At 36.7% G+C, this 21,358-nt stretch overlaps 11 protein-coding genes across 11 annotated transcripts in view; 6 read left to right on the top strand and 5 right to left on the bottom strand.

Moving 5' to 3' along the window:
• Window positions 1-1,901: 1,901 nt before the first annotated feature.
• Window positions 1,902-2,758, top strand: RHIMIDRAFT_217483 (60S ribosomal protein L12; the record flags this gene model as incomplete). Its single annotated transcript, XM_023607330.1, has 3 exons — window positions 1,902-1,957; window positions 2,014-2,446; window positions 2,502-2,758. The coding sequence occupies 3 exons, from the start codon at window positions 1,902-1,904 to the stop codon at window positions 2,508-2,510; spliced, it is 498 nt and encodes a 165-aa protein (XP_023464444.1). The 3' UTR covers window positions 2,511-2,758.
• Window positions 2,759-2,771: 13 nt separating this feature from the next.
• Window positions 2,772-5,223, top strand: RHIMIDRAFT_239554 (gamma-glutamyltranspeptidase; the record flags this gene model as incomplete). The annotated part of the gene is made up of 13 exons (XM_023609199.1): window positions 2,772-2,934; window positions 2,997-3,083; window positions 3,135-3,215; window positions 3,267-3,276; window positions 3,334-3,477; window positions 3,534-3,569; window positions 3,621-3,717; window positions 3,766-3,918; window positions 3,971-4,342; window positions 4,397-4,646; window positions 4,701-4,819; window positions 4,890-5,039; window positions 5,104-5,223. The coding sequence occupies 13 exons, from the start codon at window positions 2,772-2,774 to the stop codon at window positions 5,221-5,223; spliced, it is 1,782 nt and encodes a 593-aa protein (XP_023464443.1).
• An 86-nt stretch (window positions 5,224-5,309) lies between these two features.
• Window positions 5,310-7,174, bottom strand: RHIMIDRAFT_239553 (cytochrome P450; the record flags this gene model as incomplete). The annotated part of the gene is made up of 6 exons (XM_023609198.1): window positions 5,310-5,495; window positions 5,555-5,775; window positions 5,824-6,072; window positions 6,136-6,665; window positions 6,714-6,927; window positions 6,988-7,174. 6 exons carry the CDS (start codon window positions 7,172-7,174, stop codon window positions 5,310-5,312), a joined length of 1,587 nt encoding a protein of 528 aa, XP_023464442.1.
• An 833-nt stretch (window positions 7,175-8,007) lies between these two features.
• RHIMIDRAFT_293498 (cytochrome P450) lies at window positions 8,008-9,975 on the bottom strand (the record flags this gene model as incomplete). Its single annotated transcript, XM_023613989.1, has 7 exons — window positions 8,008-8,022; window positions 8,078-8,233; window positions 8,301-8,521; window positions 8,587-8,835; window positions 8,897-9,423; window positions 9,476-9,689; window positions 9,747-9,975. The coding sequence occupies 7 exons, from the start codon at window positions 9,973-9,975 to the stop codon at window positions 8,008-8,010; spliced, it is 1,611 nt and encodes a 536-aa protein (XP_023464441.1).
• Window positions 9,976-10,880: 905 nt separating this feature from the next.
• Window positions 10,881-12,176, top strand: RHIMIDRAFT_217476 (snare Ykt6). Its single transcript, XM_023607329.1, has 5 exons — window positions 10,881-11,022; window positions 11,083-11,165; window positions 11,218-11,477; window positions 11,534-11,572; window positions 11,624-12,176. The coding sequence occupies exons 1-5, from the start codon at window positions 10,919-10,921 to the stop codon at window positions 11,720-11,722; spliced, it is 585 nt and encodes a 194-aa protein (XP_023464440.1). The 5' UTR covers window positions 10,881-10,918; the 3' UTR covers window positions 11,723-12,176.
• Window positions 12,177-12,246: 70 nt separating this feature from the next.
• On the top strand, window positions 12,247-12,461 carry RHIMIDRAFT_259706 (uncharacterized protein). Its single transcript, XM_023611418.1, has one exon. The coding sequence runs from the start codon at window positions 12,256-12,258 to the stop codon at window positions 12,448-12,450; it is 195 nt and encodes a 64-aa protein (XP_023464439.1). The 5' UTR covers window positions 12,247-12,255; the 3' UTR covers window positions 12,451-12,461.
• Window positions 12,462-13,006: 545 nt separating this feature from the next.
• Window positions 13,007-14,168, top strand: RHIMIDRAFT_205159 (TPT-domain-containing protein; the record flags this gene model as incomplete). The annotated part of the gene is made up of 5 exons (XM_023606805.1): window positions 13,007-13,311; window positions 13,365-13,383; window positions 13,437-13,541; window positions 13,604-13,970; window positions 14,029-14,168. 5 exons carry the CDS (start codon window positions 13,007-13,009, stop codon window positions 14,166-14,168), a joined length of 936 nt encoding a protein of 311 aa, XP_023464438.1.
• A 95-nt stretch (window positions 14,169-14,263) lies between these two features.
• On the bottom strand, window positions 14,264-14,913 carry RHIMIDRAFT_33847 (uncharacterized protein). The gene is made up of 3 exons (XM_023615122.1): window positions 14,713-14,913; window positions 14,574-14,664; window positions 14,264-14,520 (listed from the first exon to the last, which is right to left on the bottom strand). Exons 1-3 carry the CDS (start codon window positions 14,855-14,857, stop codon window positions 14,451-14,453), a joined length of 306 nt encoding a protein of 101 aa, XP_023464437.1. The 5' UTR covers window positions 14,858-14,913; the 3' UTR covers window positions 14,264-14,450.
• Window positions 14,914-15,028: 115 nt separating this feature from the next.
• RHIMIDRAFT_245210 (uncharacterized protein) lies at window positions 15,029-16,810 on the bottom strand (the record flags this gene model as incomplete). Its single annotated transcript, XM_023610161.1, has 1 exon — window positions 15,029-16,810. The coding sequence occupies one exon, from the start codon at window positions 16,808-16,810 to the stop codon at window positions 15,029-15,031; it is 1,782 nt and encodes a 593-aa protein (XP_023464436.1).
• Window positions 16,811-18,820: 2,010 nt separating this feature from the next.
• RHIMIDRAFT_245209 (phosphoribosylaminoimidazole carboxylase) lies at window positions 18,821-20,644 on the bottom strand (the record flags this gene model as incomplete). The annotated part of the gene is made up of 4 exons (XM_023610160.1): window positions 18,821-18,838; window positions 18,893-19,060; window positions 19,111-20,558; window positions 20,614-20,644. The coding sequence occupies 4 exons, from the start codon at window positions 20,642-20,644 to the stop codon at window positions 18,821-18,823; spliced, it is 1,665 nt and encodes a 554-aa protein (XP_023464435.1).
• Window positions 20,645-20,942: 298 nt separating this feature from the next.
• Window positions 20,943-21,358, top strand: part of RHIMIDRAFT_33760 (uncharacterized protein) — a 6,650-nt gene continuing 6,234 nt past the window's right edge. Inside the window, exon 1 of the mRNA XM_023615121.1 lies at window positions 20,943-21,246. Coding sequence (XP_023464434.1) covers window positions 21,127-21,246 — 120 coding nt within the window. The 5' untranslated portion in view covers window positions 20,943-21,126. The remainder of the gene's footprint in view (window positions 21,247-21,358) is intronic.

Here is a 21,358-nt window from a genome sequence, read left to right as displayed (position 1 = left end):
AATCTGCAATGCTGAGAGGATTGGGCTCTGAGATAAGCATCTGATATAAGGATGTAGCATTAATTTCCAGTGTCTGAAGCTGTGAGGAACGTGGTTGGGGGAAAGGCAGGCGAGTGAGCTTTGTATAGCCTGTGGCATGTAAGGTGTCGTTTGCTAATAGGCAGAATGGTACTTGAAAGCTGATTACAAAACGATTTTGTTTACCAGGTATTGACGCGTTTGATATAAATCATTATAATAGCTCGAATATAATTTTACAGTAGAGCATACATTCTACTTTACATTCCTCTATCGCATGTGAAGAGTAAGGGTGCTGACAACATTGATAAATAATCACACTTACGACATTAATATAAACAGCAAAGATTCTCTACCCAAGTAAACTCTCGCACAAACTTAATTTGATAATATTCAACTCTTTTTAATAAAGAATCTAATTCATATGTTGTCGATTTAATAACCTTTTTTTAATAATAAAGCTGAATACAACAAGCTTCATTTATAAGAAGAAAAATAACAAATAGAAGAACCGTATTAACATAGTATAACACAACGGGATGACACTGTTCCACTCCATTTGAAGAATAAGCCATCCATATACATCAAGCTTGATTTTCGTTTATTGGATAAAGTGTTTAATAAACATGATTGGGTTACAGAAGACGCTGGTATCAGCATTATCAACTGGAAATATTTTACAGACAAGACAAAGTTGATTCTTACAACAAAAAGCCAGCTAAACGAGCTTTTGAAGATTTATCTCATAAATCGACGATCGATTTCTAGAATCAAGACACCTTTCATACAAATCCTTGGATATGACGCCGTAATTTGTTATATGGAACTACATCAAAATGGCTTGTATAAAATTATCCAAGTGATTTCTTTTGAACACCCAATTATGAAGAATTGTCTAGGATCTACAAAAGTGCAAAATTTAATCAAAGGTTTTTTAAGGCAATTATAATCAATGCATTAGTTGTGAAGGAGACTCTCTATTCATATACATTATTTATATCAAGGTTTATCGTTGGGTCTATTTGAATTCATTTCTGATATGGAAAGATCAGCTGAAGTAAACAGTAAAAAAAGAATGGATAGATCGACACTCAAAGTTGATAGTGCTGATAACGTGGACAACGATATAGGTTCTTGGATTAGGGAGCTATGGTTCCCACCAAGCTTTACCGACGAAGATAGCGGATGAATATCTATCTATATTCAATTCTGCATAAAATAAACCATAGTGTTTTTAAATATAACAGGGGCGTTTCCAAATTACAGTGTTTAGAAATTGTATATAATCTAAAGCGTGATAAACTTAATGATGCTAAAGCCTTCAGTACAAGAATTATTGATGTTTGTGATGCTGTTCCCGTTTAGCTTTATTTCAGGTAAAATCACAAAACTTTTGGGCCCTTGTGGCGACCAAAAAAAAAAAAAAGAATTAAATCGTTTTTTGAAAAATGGTTCCTACCTATGGGATATAGGGTCTATTTTCCTATGCAATTTATACGGGAAGCTCGTTCAAACAGTCTTCAAATACTTTAACTGAATGCTGTGCAAAGTTACACAGATGGTTTCTGAGAACTTGATCGCATGCTTCCGCAACTCTAGTTTTAAGGCCTTCCGTATTCCCAAACTGGCTACGTTATTAAACAAAGTCGCTTCTTTGAATGTCTGGTCAAATGTCTACTCAAAGACCTGCCTTACGAAAAAAAAAAGTCCGGACCGGACATTCCTTCATGGTAAAGTAGCGCCCTGCTCTTACCTCTACAACATGAAGTATAAGGGAAAAGGTGGGGGCATTGATAAAACCTCCCTTTCTCAACATATTACAGGTAAGCATCACACCATCATAATCCATCCATTTACGCCAGAACCAACATGATTATTGTAGGATGCCACCCAAGTTCGATCCTAGTGAGGTAAAGATCATCTACCTTCGTGCTACTGGGTAAGACGAGATATATATACAACATTAGAATAATGTAACTCATGTACATAATTTAGTGGTGAAGTTGGTGCTTCAAGTGCCCTCGCTCCCAAGATCGGTCCTCTCGGTTTGTCCCCCAAGAAGGTTGGTGAAGATATCGCCAAGGGTACCAAGGACTGGAAGGGTCTCCGTGTCACTGTCCAATTGACCATTCAAAACCGTCAAGCCCAAGTTTCCGTTGTTCCTTCCGCTTCCTCTTTAGTCATCAAGGCTCTTAAGGAACCTGTTCGTGACCGTAAGAAGGAAAAGAACATCAAGCACTCTGGTAACATCTCTCTTGATGATGTTATTGAAATTGCTCGTACCATGCGCTTCAAGTCCTTGGCTCGTGAACTCAAGGGTACTGTCAAGGAAATCCTTGGTACCGCTTTCTCTGTTGGTTGTACCGTCGATGGTCAAAGCCCCAAGGATATTCAAGATGCTATTGACGCTGGTGAAATCGAAATTCCTGTAAGTTTTTTTTGTTGCTATCCACACTTGATTCTCACTGTTTTTTTTTTAATAGGAAAAATAAATTGGATTTTGAACAACACATAAATCACTTGCATTTTATAAATAAATACGATTTTGGTAAAACAAAATAAAGGCATATACACAGACACAGACACACACACGCTCATATACGCATACACAATGGATATCTATTTGTGAGGATAAACGTTTTTTTTAGTCTTGGGAATACAATTGCGTGACGAGCAATAGGGACAAATTCATTGGGATTTTATCAACGGTCTTTGCTTTTTTTTTGTTTTTTGTTTTTTTCTTGTTTGAGATAATGGTTGCAGTTGACGAAGAAAGTCAGCCCTTCATGGGGCAAAATGAAAGAAAGATCAAGAGAAACAGGCTGTTTATATTTACAGCTTCAGTTATTATGTTTATGTTTATCTCTGCTACCGCCTCGCTTCCGTTCAAAAGGGTTGCTATTGACATATACTCCGGTAAAAAAAGAGAGAGAGATTCTTTGACCGCAATAATATAATGCATTGAACTACACATATAGAGAATGATACTGAACCTCACCTAGTGGTGGGACACCAAGGCGCAGTAGCAGTTGAGTTAAAAGAATGCTCTGATGCAGGACTTGATAGTAAATATACTTGGTATTCCAGACTTGTGCAATAACATGACTTTACTTTAGTATTGAAGGATGGTGGAGGCGCTGTTGATGCAGCCATTGCTTCTGCTCTCTGTATTGGCGTCGTCAATAGCTTTGCAACAGGTAATATAATACGTGATAAAGATTGCGTCATATTCATTGGCTCATGAATAGGTATCGGAGGGTGAGTTTCGGTTTTGTGAGGGGAAATGGATAATAGATATTGATCTGCTTTTTCTAGTGGTGGATTCATGCTTATTCGTTCACCCAATGGAACCTTTGAGTTTATTGATTTTCGTGAATCAGCGCCTGCTGCATCACATAAAGATATGTTTGTCAATGATCCAATGGCAGCTCAAAGGGGAGGTTTGGCTGTAGGAGTACCGTAAGTGAGAATGAGAAAGGTATGAAGCATGTGCTGATCAGTTGGCTTTTTTATAGTGGAGAAATAAGAGGATTTCAGTTGGCACATGAAAGGTATAAACTGAACTAAAACAAGGGGGAAAATGTGCTCATATTGTAAATTAGATACGGAAAGCTTCCTTGGAAGGATTTATTTGCTTCTGCTATCAAGGTTGCAGAAGAAGGATTTGAAGTAACAGACTTGCTCTACAGCAAATTACTGGTAATGTAGATGAATAGCAACATTGAATTTACTGAATGAACTTTACAGAAATCAAAACTTTGGATCGAAAAAGAACCAGGATTTGCAGAAGTTTATGCTCCTACAGGTGTTATAGCTCAACCAGGCGATATTATCAAAAGAACTAAACTGGCCCAGACATTGAAGGTCATTGCAGAAGAAGGAGCTGATGTGTTTTATGAGGTATATACTAGCTGATTGTCACATATCATGCAACTGACATTTTCCTTTTCAGGGCATAATTGCCCAAACAATTGTCAATGCAACACAAGCAGCTGGCGGTATTCTAACAATGGAAGATATGAGAAATTATAAACCTCTTATCCGTCCTACGATCAGTACCTCTTATCACGGTAAAAAAGTGGTTACATGCTCAGCACCTACAAGTGGGCCAGCGCTTCTTAGTGTATTGAACATTATTGAAGCCTACAACTTTCAAAATGACGGCCCGACTGCCCTGAATATACATAGACTTGTCGAAGCTCTCAAATTTGGATATGCATTTAGAACTGAATTGGGTGATCCCGACTTTATTCATAACCAGAAACGTATAGAAGAAATCATCAGCAAGGATTGGGCTGACTACGTTCGCAAGAATATATCAGATGTAAGAACAAAGAGTGTATTGCAGTGTATCTGACACTTTTTTTTTTTTTTTTAGGATAGAACATTTGAACCCTTATATTACCATCCTAAATTCGATACAAAAGATCCTCATGGAACCATGCACCTTTCAGTTATAGATAAAGAGGATGGCGCTGTGTCGCTTACATCTACAGTGAATTTGATGTTTGGTGCAAAGTTTATGGATCCTGTGACAGGCATCATCTTAAACGACGAAATGGATGATTTCTCTATCCCGGGAATTCCTAATAACTTTGGATTGTATCCAAGTGTATACAACTATGCTGGTACGTTTTTGTATTCTTAAACTATTCTAGTATCTAATCTTCTGATATACGTAGCACCTGGTAAACGACCCTTATCTACTATCACACCAACTATTATCGAAGGAGAAAATAACAAGCTTGAAATGGCTGTTGGAGGCTCAGGAGGATCACAAATATTGACAGCTACATTGAATGTAAAAGATGAAGAAGAATATTTGATCTATGCATTTCGTAATGTCTTTTTTTTCTTTTTTTCTTTTGTAGGTTATCTTGAACACATACGACTTTGGTGACAATGTGTTTGATGCTGTCAGTGCACCTAGAATTCACCATCAACTATTTCCCAATGTTGTAGGATTTGAGACAGGTTATGATGTGAATATATTAAATCAATTAGAGAAAATAGGCCATACTGTAACTATTATGAATTATAATATCTAAGCGTATATTCACTCTTTTTTTTTTTTTTTACTTTTAGCTGCAAAACTTGGCTGAAACGGGTACTGTCTCAGCATCACAAGCTATTAGAAAGTTCTCTAATGGTACTTTACATGCTGCTAGCGATCCGAGAAAGAAGGGGGTTGCTGCTGCTTATTAATTAATATGCTTATTTTGCTTTGTATTATTATTATCATGACTTGCTTCTTACGATAAACCGTAGGTTTAATAGCCATTAAAGCATCTTTAATTATTATTATCAATATCACGCTTAATTAAGCGAATTTTGAAAGGCACAGGTGTAATACTGATACCGGTATTAATACCACATTGTAAATCAGGATAGAGCTCTTCTCCTGTTGACGACAGTTCTGGCTTAATGATACATCTTGATATTAATTTCGTTATGGTATAAAACATTTCACCTTCAGCCTAAGATCAGTCTGGAGATAAGTAATGAATTTGGATGTGTACGTGTATTGAATGATTACCATGTAAATGCCTGGACAGATACGTCTGCCCCATCCAAAAGTGTAATGATCTCGTGTTTGATAGTTGCCTTTGCTTGCGGCATACATTGATCGTGTATCATTTAGATATCGCTCAGGCATGAATTTATCTGCATCAGCAAAGTTGTTTGGATCGCTGTGTAAGGTATGAAGGTTAGAAACTAGTATGGTGCCCTTTGGTATAAGACTGTCCTTGTAGAGAACTAGTTACAAGCTTAGTATGAAACGTATAAGTATATTAGATTACTTACAGTCCTCCGTAGCCTTGTGAGGCATGCCTAAATCCATTCCAGGACGATATCTGACACATTCCTTTTGAAATGCAATAAAGTAAGGCATTGCTTCCCTGTCAGCAAAGGTTGGATGGCGCCCATGCTCTTTAATAAAAGTCTTGATTTCTTGATAAATCTTTTCTTGAACATCAGGATAGTTGCAGAGAAGCGCAATAGACCATGTCATGCTGAGGGCTACAGTATCGGATCCTGCAGAAAGAATCTCACCTAAAAGAAAAAAGAAAAAAAACAAGTTATACTTTAGTCCTATAGTGCTTCTATTGTACTTACTCATAAGAACGGTTACACCTATTTCATCGATACGATGTTCATTCTTTATGCTATCAACCTTCTTTACTAGGCTATCGCCATCGCTTTCACGAGCGCGTTTGATAATTCGTCTCATAAAAGGGAAATACTCATCATCCACATAACGCTTCATCTTTTTCTCTTTTCCAAATAATGCTTCTGGCAACTTCATGATGGGAAACATGACACTGGCATCGTTAGACAGGTCAATGAAATGAGCATTTCTCTCTACGAAATGCAACATTTCTTTAAACGTAGGATCATCAAAAGACTCTGTACCAGGGATATTGAACGCGACAGAGAACATCAGATTCATTGCAATAAAACGAGAAAAATCAAGTGGATTAATCGCTCCATCCGATTTTGCAAGTTCCACAATATACTTTACGCCTTTTTCGGCTTCTCTTTCGATTATACTTGATAAACTATCGACTGATTTTGGCGAAAGGATATGTAAAAGTGCATTTCGAGCGTCCTTCCATTTCTCCCCATAGTCTACCATAACAACTCCTCTAAGACTATAATGAGTCGTCATTGTAATAACCTTGATCACACATTACCTTCCGCCCTTTCCATGAATTTTTCCCAAGAACGTGTGTTCTGGTCTACCTGCTGTCACTAATCCTTTAGAGACAAGGATTTCATGAGCGACTTGAGGATCACCAAGTAATAACCAGTTTTGAACACCCATCTTTATCCTAATGATTGGACCATACTCTTGGTGCCATTTGGTAATAACTTCTCCTGGTCTCTTGCCTAATAACGGTGCATGTCCTATTGTTGACCATCATAAGTGGGTAAATCCATATTTTATATATGTATTTATGTATTTACCAAGATAAAAGTATTCTCCCTTGGGAACAGGGATACCCTTGAATTCAACAGGTTTTTTCTTGGACATACCGCTTATAACTCTTTTGAGAAGATAGATTGTGGTTACTGATGCTACTGCTGCACCCAGAATTGTCTTGTATCTTTCATGATGTCCGATTTTTTGTATTAGTTCGTGATAATAGTCCATGTTTATAAACCGTATGAGAAAAAAAATGGAACATAATCAGAATCAAAAGCGTTTATTATATCTATTACACAACAAACTTTAATTGATGTAGCCATATTGTCGTGATACGTAGTTAAAGGGGCACATTGAAGCAAATCACAGCATATAGCGCAGTGATCTGATACCAATTTAGTATAAATACATGGATACCAAGTACGATATTATTTAGAAATCAAGAATGGAAAAGCTTACCAACTGAATTAATAACTACTGCGTAATAAGTTTCTGGCAAACGAGAATTCAAAGGTAGTACGAAGAAGGGCATTGCCTAATGTACTACGTATTACCTGGGACATTAGAACCATGGAAATTGAAATACATAAATAGAACCAAAAGTTCTACCACATGCATTTTCTTCATTTAACAAATATAAGTAAACCACAAAACACATACTCTCACCATCCACAATCTATCATTGGTACAAAAAACCTCATCCTAAATAACCGCGTGAACCTTTATACAAGTTACCAATCTCTTGGAAAAATACAGAAGTAGCGCCAGTTTTGTGGCCCAGTGTTACGTTCTCAAATGGTTTTATTTAAGGAGCCTGACTAACTATGCTCATAAGTAACCTACTAGAACCATACCGTCTTTTCGGTAATTGACCTCTTTAAAGGATTCAACTAAAGCCACTTTTGACAACATGTCCATGAAGTTGTTTTTTAGTATAGTAATGCCTTTCATATTTGCCATGAATGCTCGGGCATCATACCAGTTTACTTACAAGAAAGCAGCAGCTGATTTGTTTAACAAAACGGCTATACATTTCACGACTCTATAATCTAGTACTGGATTCATGTCCATGTCAACTATGATGAAATACCTTTGATTTTATTAGTTTACAGTCTCTTTCTCCCGCTTTACCAAGCGAAATTTGAACTGTGCAGGGGGAGCTATAACACTTTCGTCAATGTATTCATCCAATTTTGGATAAACAGGGATTCCTTTTGATGACAAAATAGGTTTGATAGTACACTTTGATACCAATTCAACCAGCATAGAAAATATTTCTCGTTCAGCCTAAAACACAATCAGTTATAAGCAAAAAAAAAAAATGTCACTCTTTAACTGTCACCCTCAGACTTACCATGTAACTGCCTGGACAAGTGCGACGCCCAAAGCCAAAGGTGATATCAGTACGTTTAGTGGTATGCATGCTATTGCATGCAGAGATGCTTCTTGTATCCTCGATATATCTCTCTGGAATAAATTGGTCTGCGTTCTTTAGCATATCTGCACGACGGTTTAATACAGACGCACTAGCTATAATAAGGGTATCCTTTGGAATAACACAGTCTTTATATACGACTATTAGATAAAAAAAAAATTAGAGTTGGTTGGTCTTTGATTTATAGATAAACGTGGCTACTCACTGTCCTTAGATACTTTATGTGGGATACCGGTAAACCCAGGTGGGCGAAAGCGAAGACATTCTTTCTGAAAAGAGAAGCAATAAGGTAGCTCTGCTCTATCTGTAAAACTTGGAATACGTCCATGTTTTTTAACGAATGTATCAATCTCTTGGTACATTTTTTCTTGAACTTTTGGGTGGTTACAGAGATAGGCAACAGCCCACGTTGTGGTTACAGATACTGTATCAATAGCAGCAAAAAGAGTTTCGGCTTTTCGTCAATAGTAAAGAATTTATGGAAACTATCATAATAAAGTGATTACTGGGCTTACCTATAAGCGCTTCAATGTGTGTTTCATCTAACTTGTCTTGATCCTTTGCCTCATCTAATTTTTTCATCAAGTTATCTTTTTCACTTGCTCGAGCCCTTTCTATAATGGATCTAATAAACGGCTTTAGTTCATTTTCCAGATACTCTGTCATCTGGTGCTCCTTTGAAGAAAAAAAGTCAAAGAATTTCCAAAGAGGAAGCATATTGCTGATGTCAAGTGCAGGGTCGAGAAAGGATACTGATTTTTCTACGACACGGTTCATCTTGCTATAAAGAGGGTCATCTACTGATCTTGCTCCAGAGATACTGAAAGCTAAAACTAAAAATACGTTCATGGTTGTCAAGCGAATGTAAATCATTGGATCTATTTCTCCCAGTGTCTGTGCGTCTTTTATCATCAGGTCTATTGATCGTCCAATTTCATTCTCTAGTGTATGCGATAGACTATTTATTGATCTTGGCGAAAGAATGGTATTTAATGTAGCTCGTGCATATTTCCAATGTTCGTTTTCTGCAAACAGGACAGCACTAGTAGTAGCAAAAGGTTATTATCTGCCTTGTTTTGTGTGTATAAGTGTACCTTTGTCGATTGCCATTAAGTAAGCTTAAAAAAGTACAGTGCGGGCGATTTGAAGTAAAGGATCCTTTTGTAACAAAGATATCATGAGCCATTTGTGGATCACCAATAAACAGCCAGTTTTGAACACCCATCTTGATCCTATATACCGGGCCACATTCATCATGCCATTTGAGCATAGCTTTTCCTGAGTTTCTGGCTATAAATGGAATATGTCCTAATAAAAAGATGTAGTAAGCGATCAGTAGCTTGGGTTGGCTTGTTTGAGGCTTACCAAGATAAAAGTATTTCCCCTTTGGCATAGGTATATTCTTAAATTCAGAAGTGCTACCTCTGCGAATACCAATAGCCCTCTTGAAAAGCACTATAACAGTTACTGACGCTATAGCAACCCCCAACACCGACTTGGTTCTGCTAGGGCCTATAAGCATATCAAATGTCTGAGTATTCATAATCAATAACGGGTAAGTAAAGTTCTTGAAAGAAAAAAAACTTTGCCTCATATTTATAGAATTGGTAAAGAAATAAAAATAAACTACAGATGCCATTGTGATTAGCAATTAAAGATCATAGCGATTGATATTTTCAATCGACCCTAGGCATATTATACGGCTCTGTTTTGTACGCCGAGTAAGTTAGGCTTTATGCATACATTAACAGTTTATTTAAACAAAGTAAGCACCGTAATGCTAGTTCATCTTTAGTAAAGATAGCATAACGTATATGAAATAATAGGTTTCTAAACAAGCATTTTTTAAGTACTTTATCAAGAAGTACTCTCCATGAATGTGATCTTAATTAAAACCAAGAATAGCGCATATAGATCATAAAAGTAAAGGCCTTCTTTTCTGTACTCTAATTATACAATTTCGAGCATAGGTCAAGATCAATTTTTGCTTGTTTAATTTATTGTAGATCGTTTCCAAAAAGTAATGTCTATAGCCAGGAAGGTCTTTATATCTTGTATATTCCAAAGTCTTTTAGATATGAGGTAACCCTCTCTCTTGAATATTTTTCAAGCTTTATTTGGGAGTAAGAGCATTTTTGTTAAATAAAATGCCTATCATTCTTTTTATTTGACTTTTATAAGAGAACGTTATCCATCTAGGTTAGTGTAGCTATTCTATAATACCTGCCCTATGATATTCTTTTGCTAGAATCTGAAGCTATGATGTTATCTTTTGTGAGTGTAATTGTCATTTAGTTGTCATTAGTGTCTTCCGTTCATACATAGTAATGGTATTGTTGTATGCATCATTCATCTCTTTATTCCCCCGGCTTGCCGAACTGTTTCCCCCTTCCCAAACATATACACTTCCTTTCTGGAGACGAGCTTGAGCTATGCATTATGTCATTGGTTTGCGGTAATTTAAATTTACTGAATTCCTGCTTCAGTAGGGAGAACACAACGCAAAAAAAAAGTGTTGCTTTATTACTTACATCATCATGAAGATTTTCGCCATTTTAGTTTTACGAAAAGATGCCGACAAAGCAAAAATATTGGCATCTCAATACGACTTGTCTAGCTTCAACTTCTTTCAACGTGGCACGTAAAGTACAAGCGTATTCGAATACATAGTCTGTTAATTTAACCCTTTTATGTTTCTTAGAGTAAAGGAAATTATGGATTTCTCGGCAACTACCATTACTGAACGTACATCATCAGGCCAACGTCAAAGTGTCGAAAGTGAAAGTAAAGATAAAATGTGTATAATGTAGACCTGTCTATATAACATCTTTATTAGATAATGTTGTTCACATTTATATGCATCCTCAAGGTGCAAGCGGTATTATCATAAGTGATAAAGATTATCCTACAAGAGTTGCTTTCTCTCTATTAAACAAGATTATGGATGAAGTATTTACAAAATATCCTCAATGGAAGACTTCGGCAACTATTGATTATTCAGAGTTAGCAGAATATATAAGCAAGTACCAAGATCCTCAGCAAGCCGATACCATCATGAAAGTTCAAAAGGAATTGGACGAAACTACCGCAATTTTGGTAGGAATAACACACATGTTTATCAACATATAGCATATTCTTATATTTGTCTATAGCATAAAACGATTGATTCCGTACTTCAGCGTGGTGAAAAAGTAAGAAAGAGAGAGAAAATGGAATATATGAGCTAAATGTTATTATAATAGCTTGATTCACTCGTAGATAGATCAGAGGCTTTATCAGCACAGAGCAAAATGTTTTACAAGACAGCAAGGAAGACGAACTCATGCTGCGTTGTTATGTAATTTGTCCTAGTGATATTGTATCTTTGCTAGTTGAATAAAGTGATAATAAGACGACAATAGAATAAATGTGTGAGGTTATGACGTTTAACAAGTATGAAAAAGGGGTCTGTCATCTGCTCAGTTACACAAATATACAGAATAATAGAACCATCCGTATTCCCTTTGTGGATCCTTATGTTTTTGTTCAATTAGATCATTTGAACGTGTTCCGAGGCATCTTGTTTAATTTCAATTGAACCAAGTTCAATATGTTCTGCTTCGTTCTTATCATTCACTCTTGGCTCAACAGCAAGAACATCAATCCCTTCGATCCGTTATATTATGAAAGCAGTGTATATCTGCAAAATTGCACTTGCCTTTCCTAATCTTACCTTTCTAATTTGGCTCATCACATCCAAATATGTGAAATAAACTCAGAACATAGCATATGCTGATACTTGAGCTATATTTCAAGAATGATGAACTGTTGTCAACAGGATAAAAGAGATCTCAAACGACATGCTTTTTTCTGTTTATTCTCAACTGCGTATACAATGCACAATACTGAAGCAAATGATAAAGATGATCATTATCTAGGGGCACTCTGGACGATAACAGTCAATCACTTTGGTTACACATGCATTTGCCTTCTTCAAGTTTCTATATATTTCCAAAACAAAATTGTTACGAACCTTGTATTCAGGCTAAGAGAATCTATGCTTATAATTTATAGAATTGGCCAATATTGACCGACCCTTTGTTGATCAGGTTGTTTCTTTTTCATAAATAAGGTTGCCGAGTGTTATTAACCAACAGCAATCAGATCTATTTCGTAGTTGACTTTGCAAAATAAATTGGACCTGATACTATGCTTATCTTTGATGATTGGTCATTCCCGATAGCGAAGTTTCATGGCCCGAACAGAGGTAAAAGGATGATCCGAATGCTTCAAAAAGGGTGGTTTTAAGGTTTTCTTGATTGAATACAAGACATCTAGCTTCAGCCCCTCATGTAATTTTTTGTCCCCTTTAATATTCCATATGTTGATAATACAAATAATATCAGCTGTAGTGCGATGTCAAGAGTAAAATACCAGGTAATTATTCTTTTATTTGTACTTCAAAAGTTTTGGGCGATCATCTAATTTAAGTTAGAAACTTGTAGACCAATTGTGCCTTCATAAAATAATTTCAAATCCCGATATAAATATTATTTCATATATTCTTTCTTTTTTTTTTTTTTTTCTTTTTTCCTTTCCTTCTTCGATGATATAAAGGACAATAGAATATACATATATTTATAAAGATGGCATCACTAAAGTCAAGTAGCAACAGCAATCCCCTACTAGAATCTTCTATGGTCTGGTTGTCCCTTTACTTCTTTTTGAATTTAGGGCTTACTATATACAACAAAGTTATTATGGCCATGTTTCAGTTCCCCTTTCCTTGGGCCTTAACTGCTATACATACGCTATGTGGTACTATTGGATCGTATATCTTTTGGAGATTAGATATTTTTAAACCTGCAAAACTGGGAGAAAGAGAGAATATGGTTATGCTCATGTTTTCAGTTTTATATACAATCAATATTGCAATCAGTAATGTATCTCTGTAAGTATTAGATGTCAAGATGATAAACTTAATCTAACTATATTTACAATTAGGAATCTTGTCACAGTTCCTGTAGGTTGCATTTTTTTTGTATATACAGAAAAGTCGGATTAACATCATCTTAGTTTCATCAAGTAGTTCGTGCCATGACACCTGTGTTTACAGTCATGTTGAATGTTTTATTTTTAAAAAAGACATACTCAGCCATGACCTATACATCTTTAATACCGGTAACTAATAATCAAAAAAGTGAAAAGGAAAGGGGGATACTAATCGATTTATATATCTAAAGGTAATTGCAGGTGTTGCGTTTGCCACTTTTGGTGATTACAATTATACTGCCATGGGCTTCTTCCTTACAGTATTGGGTACTATCTTGGCAGCTGTCAAGACAGTTGTGACCAATCGAGTACAAGTTGGACGTCTCAAGCTTCACCCACTCGACCTTTTATTGCGCATGTCTCCTTTAGCGTTTATTCAAACCATGATTTACAGTTATCTTACAGGGGAAATGCAACTAGTGCAAGAATATTGTAAAACCAGCATGAACTTTTCAGTATTTTGTGCATTATTGCTTAATGGTGTGATCGCCTTCTTTTTGAACGTGGTCAGTTTTACTGCCAACAAGAAGACATCGGCGTTGACGATGACAGTTGCAGGTAAAATTTTTATATTTGTATATTTATTTAATGTTCACTTCCCCTTGATGTTCCACAGGCAACGTGAAACAAGTCCTATCAATCGTGCTGGCTGTTATTATTTTTGATTTAAGCATCACAGCAATGAATGGACTGGGTATTATCTTGACTTTGGCTGGTGGTGCTTGGTATAGGTATGATGATTCGAAAAGTGAATGAGGGTGATACTGACTACTTCTTTAGTAATGTTCAATTGACCGAAAAGAAAAAGAAGAGTAAAATCCTTCCTGGTGATTCATTATTAGGCATTGATAAAAGTGATGACTTATCCAACATTAAATCTCAACAATAACACACATATCAGCAGCAGCAGTAGTAGCTGTAGTAGACTTTTTTTTTTGGTTGTGCAATAAAATAAATATACATCATAGTAACAAAGCCACACACGTAGATATCTCGGCCTTTATTACTTTTATAGTAAGTAGAGTCTAGAGTCCTTTTTTATTGCTGTTGTTGTAGTTTATTTGATAGTTTGGCTAGTTTAAACTTATCCAATTCCTCATCAGAAGTTCTTTTTTTTTATATGTAAGTTGTCAATGTTGTACGTTTAAAGCTTAATTTTACCTTTCATTTAAACATTGATTCATCGCCTTTAATTTACTTCGACATGTCCACATGACTGTAACGTTGTGTTCTTTACTGCATGTTACAAAGTCTATTACACTATTAGACCCTCCTTTATACATATTTATTTATTTAAAACCTTTAATGGGCAATTGACATGCTTCTAATGCTTTAGCTTTCATTTCTTTGAAGCAATTTTCTTCTTCCGCTCTTGTTAAAGCATGAAGTTTACTATCCTTATGAATAAAAGGATTACTCATTGTCTCTTCTTGTGATTTGCCCATTTGTTGATTATTATTAATAGAGAAAGATAGAATGAATACAAGGGGGCAAAGGTGACTGTTGAACTACATTTTATAAAAAATAATACCCACCGAGGCGTAAAGGGAGCACCGTTTGTCTTTTGAAGGCCATTGATCTTGTGTTGATAAAGTAAAAAGGGCTTTTTATTATTATTATACCATCAGTTTAATGCAAACACTGCTCAGCTCAAAGCGAGCAGGAGTATTACACATTATGAGATACTTATCCTCAGCAGCCAAGCGCTCCCAGAGTGCAGCTCCCTCTTCATTTGGTATAGTCTTTGGAATCCTGCCAGCATGTACTTCGATATATTGACGCCTTTTTTGTATTTCTATGCATACAAGCTCTCTCGTCGGAATTCTTGCAGAACTAAACCTTTCATTGATAGTAAACGATAACTTTCGCAAGAACAGATCACCCAAGTCTATCAGCTTGCTTCTAAAGCTATGATCAATGTCAAACATACTGGCTTTGTGCAGATGTAGCTCTTTCAAGTTTGGAAAAGATATAGCGAGCCTGCTGAGAAAATCGGGATAAACCACGGATTTTTCAATACGCAAAACTTGTACTGATTCAAAAACACAGCCATAAGTATCCATTAAGCTGTACCCGCGAAGAGTCAATTCCTGCAAATTACAAGCCTTTTCTATAAATAAAGCGACAATCATTGACATGATGAGCCACTTAAATTCTTGCTCTAAGCACAGTTTATGAAAGCTTGGCATTTTGCTGCTTGTAAAATCATCTTTTTTGATAAGGTAAATAAACAAATCTATGGGTAGGCTGACTTGGCATTCGATTGTATGGTCCCATGACTTGCATAGCCCTATGGTGAGCACTGACAAATCGGTTACTGTCCATTTTATAGAATTACACGCTTTAAGCTTAGAAGGACGACAGGCGACGTTGAAACATTCATCAATCATTGTATATATTTGTTTCCGATCTTCCCTGAATCTTGTTTCTGCTTTTATTGTTAAAGAAACTACCTTCTTCTGAGGTGTAAACAGAAAATCCTTTATCTGCTTATAGATTTCACCAAAGTTTGCTTGCAGCGATGCTATTTCGATCCAAAACGTTACATATGAAAGATTGATCAAGCTTGCAGTAATATAATCAATCAACACCTTGGGTATCAAGGAACGGCATTTAACATTTAGAGCTTTCAATGAAGGGTATATAGCAACGTCAGCCGCCAGCCTTGCATTATCGTCCATGTTACTATACAGGTCTAATTCGGTTAAATTGCAGCATGCATTACAAATGAACATCAAATCCTGTATGTTTGTGATAACTGCCGTTGAAGGCAAAGCCAGTGCTTCAAGTAATGGAAAGTCTATTACAAAATGAAAACCATGAACGCCCTCGAGCCATCTTATGACCTTGATGGTGTCTTTATACTTGTAGTAATAATCCAAAGTAAACCTTTGATGTTCAATATTCCGATCAAGTCTATGAAGCTTCCATTTTATATTATCATCAACTTCAAATAAGTAATGATACAAGCTGCCTTTGCAAGTAGTTGGAGAAATGCTAACCGATGTAGCCTGGGGGCAATATTTGACAAACTTTGAAAAGTTTTCTAATGATATCCTCGTATCAACCATCCCTCTACCCTCACCAGTAGTGACTCGTTTGACATATTTTTCAAATTGAACAAGTTGATCAGATGCCGGATTTTCTTGAAAGTCTATGAACTCTTCAATTTGAGACGTGTTCTTGATTTGAATGCTACGAAAAAGATGCCGTGTAGCCAAAAGATACCACGATACGCAAACAAGCCGACATTCTTTAAGGGTTATTTTTTCTGTGTGCTGAAAGACAAGATCGAGTATATCTGCTGGTAGTTGATGGATTGCTGATGTTGTCATGAGATGCTGTAACAGGGGAAGAAAGAAAGAGTGCCTTAAACAACAAAAGGTCCAAAGCCTCATCTACCCTATATTGTGTTACTACTGAAATATGTGCCGCTTGATGGGTACATTGTTTATTGACCACAGCTTTATTTTATTGTTAGTTAAATATAATAATAAATATGCCTGAATATTTATACTTTTTCTATTTTTCTGTATAGATTTTGATTTGTGAACCCACAAAGAAAGAAAAAGCAGAAGAGCATAAAATATATTTAAGGTACAATCTAGTGTAACTGTCGTTTTATAAGTCACGTCACTACTCGCGGGTTGCATAAACTGGATGATTTTTTGCCTATTTAAACAGGCACAAGTATAGTTTAGGACTACAGTAGCTGCTTCCAGCTCACTACATTCGTTTTTACGCATCGTCGTGTTTCTGCGGGCTTAAGGGTTTCGCCTTTTGTGATGAGTAAGGGCAAATGCTAATACGACGCTTTAAGCGAATGGCTAAATTTGACTTTTTTGTGTGCCTAACGACAAGCTCCGACTCCTCTCTGCATGCATATTTATTGATGCCACAGTGCTACATACATGGGTTTCATAAAATTAAAGTTTACTCATAATAGAGAGCATATGATCAAATAGTGTTATTCGTAAAGGTGTGTGTGTTGAAAGGAATGGCATAGTCATAAAAGCATTCATAACTGTGGGCATAAGTTTGTTTGATGGTCATATGATGTGTAACATAAGTGGGCATATCAGTAAAGACTACTTGATTGGAATCATGCTATAGCTATGTAATCTTTTTCTCTTTTTCCTATGCTGGTTATCAAAACTGGGAGGTAACCTGAGTCTCTGTTTGGGTGCTGTTACGTTTGACTACAGTCATAATACATAGCCATTATTCATTTTTCCTTTAACCAGAAAACTTTATGTTATATTCTTTAGTTGAATTGTCGTTCTGGTCGATAATCCTTAGTGCACCAGCAGTTAGTGTACTAGATTGTTGCTCGCTATTGCCGAGAGACAACAATATCTATCATAGAAGTACCCATCGATACAAAAAATGACATTAAATAGGTAAAACAAAATACACAATGGTAATAAATCCTATACTGCTTGCTTCTAATAATTTACCTGCAGCCCAGACAATAATATTGCACATTCTTTTTGAGCATTTGATCCTTTTGCGCTTTGAATGTTTTCTAAATCATTTTAATTAGTCTCTATAATATATGTGCACTACAACCAGGGTTGTTTTGCTTGTAATGCTCGATGGCATCAAACAAGTTCCACTTCTTCACTGATGTTCCAAAAAAAAAAAAAAATTGCTTTGAGGCCTATTGAAGAAATGAAAAGAACCTTAATCTTTAGGACAGCTCTACAGTTTATAATGGCTGATAAATGTTGTCATAATTATCGTTTTCAAAATGTGGTCACTTCTTTATTCTTCAGTAAGCCAAGATAAGCAAGTTAAGAGATATGAACTCCTAATACATAGATGGAGATTATGGCCGTGAACTGTACTACAGTCATAATGATTGACTGTATTTGAAAGGTTATCTATAATCTCATGGTCCAGATTTTCATTCTTTTCTGATCATCTCTGAGCAGTATATGAAGGATTATAAATGTACAACTGGGCATATGAAGGTGCATTGCCTTCAACTGGAAGTAGAAGCCCTTAATGGTGACAAAGAAACATTGTAAATCTGAAATGCGTCGAGTTTGCCTCTGCTGTTGTTGTTACCGGTGCAATCAATCAAGCTAGGGTAGCCTTATTTTGGCTGGTGAAGCGTCTATTGTTTTGATTAACTAGATTTAGCCTACAAAAGCGCAAGTGACCTGTTTCGTTACATGAAGAGAGCAATAGACAATACTGGATACGCTCATTACTTAAATGATTAAATCAACTTTATAATTGCGTTAATAATAGTATTTGAAAATAATGAACTTTTTTTTCATATTAATAATATATTTGATAAAACTTTTCTAGAGAAAGAGTAAACAGGAAATAAGGGGGACACCAGCGCTTCATGTGTAAGCAGCCATGATTGTTTTTTTATGATTTGTATGATTTTAATGCAACTAATAGGCATCCCAACCCTTTTTATATTACAGATGGTTAGAACCGGTTTATAGTACATTTGATCTACTTACGACTTTATCTAATCTATCTACTTTTTGCATCACTTCATTTTCCATCTTGTTTAAATATTCATCCATCTTCTTTTGTATCGAAGGAATAGATGCACCCAAGATACGAATAGCAAGTAATGCTGCATTCGTACTGTTATTAATGGCTACTGTAGCAACAGGAATACCACGCTATTTTTATACATGTCAGCTTGAATCATTTATATTCATCTAACACTTACAGGCATTTGTACAATACTATAGAGAGAATCAACACCATCAAGAGAACTTCCCTTCACAGGTACACCAATAACAGGTAACGATGTCATGGCGGCAACCATACCAGGTAAATGTGCAGCACCACCAGCACCGGCAATGATCGCCATCAATCCACGTTCTGCAGCAGATTTGGCATATTCAACCATACGTAATGGTGTACGATGAGCAGAGACAATAGAAAGTTCAAATGGAATACCAAAGTCCTTGAGGATTTGAGCACCTACCTTCATCACAGGCAAATCAGAGTCTGAGCCCATGATGATGCCTACCAGAGGCCTCAAACTTAATGGGCGCTCAACATCAGGTTCAATTGCTTGGAGAATAGGCTTCAGGTTGGCTTGTACTTGCATCATTGACTCGCCTACGAGAGTGATATGTCCCATCTTACGACCAGCTCTGCATTCCTTTTTACCATACAAGTGAATAGTAGCACCATCAGCCAACAAGGCAGCATGACATGGCTTGTAGCATTCTTCCATATCAGAGCTAGATCCCAAAATATTGACCATGATGGAAGCAGGAACCTTCATGGTAGTAGAGCCCAAGGGCATGTCAAGGATGGCACGCATATGGTTTTCAAATTGTGAGGTCTCACAGGCCTCGATGGTATAGTGGCCCGAGTTGTGAGGACGAGGGGCAATTTCGTTCAAAAGAATCTCACCATTTTCCAACAAGAACATTTCGACACCAAAGATACCAGCGCCGGGGAAGGTCTTGATGGCATTTTCGGCAATCAATTGTGCCTTCTTGGCAACATCTCCGCTTATCTGGGCAGGGGCGATCACAAGGTGACATATGCTGTTCTTATGAATCGTCTCGACAACAGGGTAAGAGCGAACCTCACCATTGGCACGACGGACGACCATGACGGCCAATTCCTTGACAAAGGGAGCCCATTTTTCGGCATAGAGAGGGGTCTTTGATAAAGCCTTGACAGCAGCTTCAATATCTGACTCGCTCTTGACGGCATAATTACCCTTTCCATCATAAGCCATTGTCTTTGATTTCAGCATCAGGGGGTAACCAAACTTGTCACCTGCTGCCTTGACAGCTTGAGCATCGGCCGTTTCGACATAGTCAGCAACTGGAATACCGTGGGACTGAAGATGCTTCTTTTGGTTGTACTTGTCTTGGATCGTCTTGACTGTAAAAGCAGATGGACATACTCGCACTTTACCTTCTCTTTCGATCTCAGCTAATACATCAGCATCCACATGTTCGATTTCAACAGTAAGAACATCTACTTTGGAAGCCAACTCTCTGATCTTTTCGGCGTCGTTGAATGCGCCGTGAATGTGTGCTTGTGTGGATTCGATCTGTTTGGCAGGTGCGTCGACAGGTGCGTCAAGAATAGTCACCTGAAGGTTTAATCGTGATGCTGCTTCGACCATCATACGGCCCAATTGGCCACCTTTTTAAAAATAATGTGAGGCTGATGCTTCTGTCGTAATACACACTCAACTTACCACCAAGAATACCGACTTTTTGGCTGTTCATATGTATGTCCTGTTGCCTCTTTGTGTATAAGTGGTAAAAAGATAAAAAAACAAAAAAGAAAAAGATGGATGATGGATTGATCCATTTTTTTTCTGAGTGACTGTTGCGATGTGAGTCTTCAGCTGAGATTAAATGTTTATCATGCATTTCCCCCAGTTGCTGTCACAGCAGTAAAGATAGAGAAAATAGTAAAGTGCGTCCTATGTGAGATTGTGTACATAACTGACACTTATTACAAGTTTTATCTTGAAACTTTAATTAATAAAATTATAAATAGTTCTTGACTATATAAATTAAGCTTAGAAAGAGTGACAACATATCCCTTTCAATAAGATAAATATGAGCAGTGGCCTTGAGGGTGTTACAACAAGCAAGTTTTGCGGTTGGCGCTAGTTGAATTTGTCCTGTGTAGGCTCGCAAACCAGATCGGATACGCCCTTTTTCTTTTTTTTTTCGACTTTTTTTGCCTCACAAACAAATACATGGAAAATAGTTTCAAGACTCAGGAGCTTAAACAACTATTATATAAAGACCTAAAGATAGACATGGCCTTTCCTTTCTTTCCACTAGGCGCAAAAGCTGGCTCTGCTGCTTGTTGTGTGGTAATGACGAGATAGAAAAAAAAAGTTTCCAGATTTGCTCGTGAAGTTGTTCAACCTAAAGTACAGGAAATGGATGAAGCTGAGGTGATGAATAAAGACATCATTCAAGCCA

The sequence above is a fragment of the Rhizopus microsporus genome, assembly GCF_002708625.1.
Source record: "Rhizopus microsporus ATCC 52813 unplaced genomic scaffold scaffold_13, whole genome shotgun sequence".
Taxonomy (NCBI): Eukaryota; Fungi; Mucoromycota; class Mucoromycetes; order Mucorales; family Rhizopodaceae; genus Rhizopus; species Rhizopus microsporus.
Note: the sequence above shows the minus strand (reverse complement) of the source record. Positions and strands in the feature narration are given on the sequence as shown.